General features: G+C 35.1%; 2 protein-coding genes across 2 annotated transcripts in view; one reads left to right on the plus strand and one right to left on the minus strand.

Annotated features, from left to right (window-relative positions):
• Nucleotides 1-1,662, plus strand: part of LOC106643446 (uncharacterized) — a 29,423-nt gene extending 27,761 nt beyond the window's left edge. The window contains exon 8 of the mRNA XM_023389399.2: nucleotides 1,376-1,662. Coding sequence (XP_023245167.2) covers nucleotides 1,376-1,588 — 213 coding nt within the window. The 3' untranslated portion in view covers nucleotides 1,589-1,662. The remainder of the gene's footprint in view (nucleotides 1-1,375) is intronic.
• Nucleotides 1,663-2,439: 777 nt separating this feature from the next.
• Nucleotides 2,440-4,551, minus strand: LOC149374870 (methionine aminopeptidase 1-like). Its single transcript, XM_089591175.1, has 6 exons — nucleotides 4,407-4,551; nucleotides 3,957-4,008; nucleotides 3,522-3,760; nucleotides 3,197-3,419; nucleotides 2,837-3,112; nucleotides 2,440-2,727 (listed from the first exon to the last, which is right to left on the minus strand). Exons 1-6 carry the CDS (start codon nucleotides 4,512-4,514, stop codon nucleotides 2,495-2,497), a joined length of 1,131 nt encoding a protein of 376 aa, XP_089447301.1. The 5' UTR covers nucleotides 4,515-4,551; the 3' UTR covers nucleotides 2,440-2,494.
• Nucleotides 4,552-6,000: the final 1,449 nt, after the last annotated feature.

The raw sequence follows: 6,000 nt of genomic DNA on the forward strand, positions 1-6,000 counted from the left end.
TGCGCTTAAGATTTTGTCAAACCAACAGAAGTTAGTGAAATAACCTCTGAAAAACCATAAGCTATTCAGTAACCTCGTAACGTCTAGTCCCATGAAAATACTCGTATAAGCTAGAATCGGTAGAAAGATAAAAGTCGAATGTACACGATTTTTGTCGTGCCATTGCCAATGCAAAATAATGTTACGGTTTTAACTTCTCCGATAATAACGAAATGCGCGCACAAAAGCAACTTGACTGACTACAAGAATACGTATATTGATTATTACAACAAGCTTTACTAAGTTTAAACGGTCGGTGCCAGAAATTCAATTTTTTGTGCCATTCGTAGAATGTTTGACACGTCTAATTTCCGTGCACTGGTGTGTGAAACGATCAATAGTTGTTTCACTGCGGTATAAGTACATAGGGAGTTCCAAAATCACACCATTTATAATGAAACAGTCTATATTTACAAAGTTAATGCAAAGAAATTGTTTTGAATTGGTATTATTTCTGAAAAAAATGATTTTTATAATTACACCCCGAGTTTTCTTAAAACTTTTTTTCGATACAAAATGTGATTTTATGTTATAAATTTTGAAGACTCTTCAGAGTACAATGAAATGACTAAAGTATTTTCTAAATGTTTTTTCTATAAATCCCAAAGTAAAAATTATTTTAAGAGCAAACGATAAGCGATGAAAAAATAAAGCCCAGATGAGACTATGAGAATGATTGGACAACTGTTATTATTAGTTATTATCACTTATAATATTCTTTTTTTTTCTTCCTGAATAATACTTCAGAAAAAGAAAAAAAAAAAAAAAAAAAGTAATAAAAATAAATTTTACGAATACTAACCGATTGTTGACAAAAGTTATTTACTGTTGGAAAAAAAATACTAATATACACTTCATCAATAAAAAATATTGTTTTAATAGTTTAGACTTTTTTATTTGTTACTGTTGTACTTCTTTTTTTTTTATGAATAATTAGTGATGATTGAGTCAATACGACTATTTTCGCTTAGGTCGACACAAGTTTTTCCTTCGATTAAAAAGTTCTGACTTATGTTCACTTTGACACTCATACATAATGCAAATGAGAGAAAACACATACAAGTTTCGGCCATTGCAAATAGCAAACACTCGAATGACAATGCCACCTTGATACTTTACTTTCATAGCATTTAAGTTATACCAAAGGACATAATATTTTAATTGGAAAAGTTTTTTTAATCGACCGGTAGTCCATCGTAATAATATATTATTCAAAGTGTTTGTACTGCTGCTCGCGGTTATTAAGTTTTTCACCCTCGACGTAAACGACAAAACGTATTATTTATTAAAATCGCAGATTGGCAGTAACTGGAACTTGCACCTTATTTTTTTTCAGGAAAGAGAGAAGCAAAGCAAGGACAGCCAAGCTACTCTGAGAATACTCGTCCCGGAGAGTAATGGCGAAAAGGAGACACAGATAGAGTCCGAGGATTACGAGTACGAAAACGACGAGGCAGAGCTTCCTCTCGAGCACGAAGCTGCCTCCACTACGCCAGAAGACACAGGGTTCGGAACTCGCATCGTATCTAAGAGTAGTAGTAACAAGTGACCTTGACACCGGGAACTAGTTGAATAATTATTTTTCCTTCTTTTTTCCTACGGTATCGAGGTCACATTCAGAACTCTTTGAGCTTAAAGAAAAGAAGAAGTACGATTTGTTTGTTTGTTTATTTACTTGACTGAGAAGCGTCATTGGGAGTTTATTTGACAAATAATTAATGTGCTCTGTCAAATACTTGTATGAATGCCAGTATTATTTTTGTATTACACGATAGAAGTACGATAAGTGTGGTATCACTTTATAAGTATTGAATCATCTTTGCATAATTACGTTACAAGCGGAAATTTCCTCTTGTATGTGTATTGTTTAGATTGATTTATTTATGAACTATTGATTTTCTTACTTATTTATTTAGTAGTATTATAATGTGATTTGATGATTTTTTCATTATTTTACATTCATATAGATCGTTTGACTGATTTTTTTTTGTTTTAAAATGTTGACTGAAAAATTTATATTTTTAATTATGTAACTTCTACAAAATTAGTAGTGACAATGAACCGTACATTAGCATATGACATTATAAAAAAATGCCTTTTCAATTTACAAATAGAATGTTTAAAAATATTAGAGGCATTTTTTTTACACTTCTGAAAAATGAGATAAGTAGTACTTAATTGTGTGAAAAGAAAGTTCGTATAAGAATAAAATTTCTAAGAGACATAGAAAGTACATTTTATGAAGTATATTGTTGAAATATGTTTTGTTTAATAAAAAATATACACGATAAAATGTATGGCATTGAGTTAAAATTCCTGTTGTTAAAAGAAGAAGTCTCAACTGATGTACAATTTAATATTGGTACAAGTGAGCTAAACTTTGAATAATATTACTCTATATTGTCAATTTGAAGCGCATTTTATTTATATTTACAGAAATTTATAATGAATACAACTATGAGCTATCCATGAACCAAGGACTGCCATCATTGGTAAAACGTTTGGTTAAGATATCGCAGCCAGTTTCAGTAACTAAAAGCGTATGCTCGAACTGTGCCGACCACAGGCCGTCGACTGTAACAGCAGTCCAGTCGTCAGGCCATATTGTATCACGCCACGTACCCTGTGAGATCATTGGTTCAATTGTAAAGCAATGACCAGGTTTCATGACTCCGATGGCTTTGTTTTCTTTGAGGGGAAGATATTAAAGATTTAATAAGCAAATCATTGAACTGTATCCTTCATACTATATGTGATGCCAGTAATGTTTTGAGGTGCAAAATTTCGATTAACTTACTTGCGTAATGAGGAATATTGGGGGCTGTATGGAAAAGCCGATGAATACCATGTCCACAGTAACTTCTAACAACGCTAAATCCATTTGCTTGAGCATGTTTTTGAATGACGTTTCCGATTTCCCTGTATTTTTCTCCTGGTCTTACAATATTGATGGCTTTCATGAGACACTCGTGTGTCACCTGAACAAGTTTTTTGACCTCTGGTTTAACGTTGCCAACAAAAAAAGTTTCATTTAAATCTCCGTGAAAGCCATTGTGATAAACAGTAATGTCGACTGCAAAATAATTCCAAATAAGAAACTACATTCAGTTGGGGCAGCTATGGAAACAAAATCATGGAAGATCATCGAATAGAATACCATTACAAATATCACCATCTACCAAAGGTCTTTGATCAGGGATACCGTGACAGATTACTTCATTTATAGAAGTGCAACAACTTGCTGGAAATCGATAGTAATTCAATGGTGAAGGGTAACAATTTCTTTCAATGCAAGCCTCATGAACAATCCTATCGATCTCAGCAGTAGTTACTCCAACTCCACAAGCCTTTGCTGCTTCATCCAATACTTCCCTGCCAAGCTAATAAATACAGTCAATCGGTTATCATTATCAGAACTTCTACAATGGAATGAATTTTTGGGATGCTGTAATTACAACCAATAAGAAAAATAATAATATTACCTTGCAGGCTACACGCATTCCCTCGATTTCCTCATCATCCAATGTTTTAATATGAGCAGAGCCCTTGACTGCCTGCTCACTCAGCGGTATGCCAGCTGCATGTGTAGCATAATCTGGCCTCTCAATAGAGTCGGGAACTGATCGGAGAGGATCTCTGGGTGCTGGACGTAATTTACCAGTGAACTGGAAAGATGGCCAAGGATTGTACTCATTCGTAGAGTCATTTTTATTTCCCCCCTCTGTAACAGACAAATAAATGCTTATAAAAGATAAATCATAGTTTCATATTGAATAATTAGAAATTAAATTTCACGTAATAAGCCTTAACAAGAATCGATAATCGGTTTAGTTCAGTGACACTTGGAGGTAATTTAAAAATACATGGTTGCTGAGGCACTCTATTAATAAAACTGTATGACATGAGTTTGAACTTACTTGCTAGCTGGTGCAAAACTTTGTGACTCTTCCAGTTGCCTTTGAAGCAGTCCTGACAGTCAGTGGGTAACAGAAAATGAAGTAATTGGTTACATATAGATATTGGTATTGGTATTGCAATCGTAAGATACAGTATCAACATAAATGGCTTCCTCACGAGCTTAGCTCATTCGTTCCCGTTGTTTTAAAAAATAAACCATGTCTTCGAGGACCGACAAAAAAGAATTTCTGATCCGCATAAACATAATCATGGAAAATTTGCAGCTATAGGAGCTCTTTGGAGTTTCAAGTGTGCGATATGCTCGATTTTACAGTTCATTCAATACTTAAATCCGTAAAAAATATGTACACTTTTGTAGTGAAAAAATACAAATTTTTTAGAGGTTATAATCGTTGCGTTTACAGAGTGTACAGCCTGCTAAATACACTGCAATTGACTGCTGTAATTACCTGGGAGCAAAAAGAGCTTACGATACCGATTTTGAGGCAAGTCGGACACTGGAGGCTGGCCGGAGCACTGCAGCCGGGAGTTTCGCAGCAACCTGGAGGTTGCGGCATCGTGATGCAGTTACAGATACTGATCACTGGGCAACTTGCAGTATGCACTGTATGAAGTTACTAGAGACTATATAGAGATATTATTAAGGTGCGTGCAGACTACGACCGCCGTAACATGAGGCGGAAATAGCCCGCGGAACGTAACAACGTAACAGCGGAAAGAGAGAAGAGTCTCCCCCACCACCATTTTAATGAGTTACGCGTTCCAGTCCCGCCCGCGCCGGGATAAAATAATGTTCATTTGGCACTTGGAGCGGTACATATCGGTTACGTCATAACAGCAGCTAATGACGGTGTGGAGCCAGGATATTCCAGCGGAAAACATACGATGTTATGCATTTGATATATATAGATATATTGTCATTACTTTCATATGATGCATTACAATCATAGAGGTATAAGAATGGAGGAGAAAAGCGCTATACTAGCCCATTAGCGGCAGCGACAGCATAATTAAGTGTAACGGGGCATCTGTCCTTGTTGCCAAAGCCATGTTATTGGCTACTTCTTCATCCTGAATCCTACAGTTGAATCAATCTCATGTAGGACTCGACCAATAACATAACTGTCAGACAAAGACAGATACCCCGTTACGTAGCGAATTCTGCTGTCGCATATCACGCCCCTTTTTCTCCTCTATTTTTATGCCTGTATAATTAAACAATAGAAACATCGCACTTCCCAGTTCCCACAGCAGAAAAAACGCAATGGCGTAAGGGTGCGATTACATGAAGGGGGATGGACGTCCCGCAAGTTCGGGAAAACGATGCGCGGTTGTTTTGATTTGAAATACAAAAAGCCCGCCTTGAATGTTGGTATTAATTTTTTTTTAATTATTTCAAATACCATGAAAAAAATATTGAAATCTGAAAGGAAAAAATTAAAAAATTTGTAAAGGAGCTGAAAAAAAAAATACGTTCAGCTGTTTAAAATAATTTAAAAAAAATATTAATACCAACATGCAAGGCGGGCTTTTCATATTTTAAACCAAAACAACTGCGCATCGTTTTCCTGAACTTGCGGGACGTCCATCCGTCTTCATGTAATCGCACCCTAACAAATAAACCTGGTAGAGGGGGAACATTTAGATTTATTCGATTTAAAAAGGTTCCAATTAGTGGCGAGTACTTTTATAATTGTATAATACTAGCGCAAAAGTAATTGTGAGTCGTTTGCTAGAAAAAAAAAATGTATTTACATCTCAAGCCACTTAAATAACCTTGTTCCACGATGTATACAGACTCACGTCATTTTTGGTGCACTAAATAATGTTGAGCCACTTCAACAGTCTTTCACGCAAAATTTTTTGCTGATTTTAATTAATTTTCATTTAAATCAATTAACATGAATTTTAATATAATTTTACAATTATGACACAATGGAAACGATACAAAATGTTCACAAAAATTTACTGTAGGCAATATAGATATTGGGACCACCTGTCATCTTACACCGTGGAATAGCTCCATTGTGAACGTTCATATTA

Source organism: Copidosoma floridanum, unplaced genomic scaffold (genome assembly GCF_036245765.1).
Source record: "Copidosoma floridanum isolate Cflo_tuat_1 unplaced genomic scaffold, Cflo_Japanese_pri ptg000013l, whole genome shotgun sequence".
Taxonomy (NCBI): Eukaryota; Metazoa; Arthropoda; class Insecta; order Hymenoptera; family Encyrtidae; genus Copidosoma; species Copidosoma floridanum.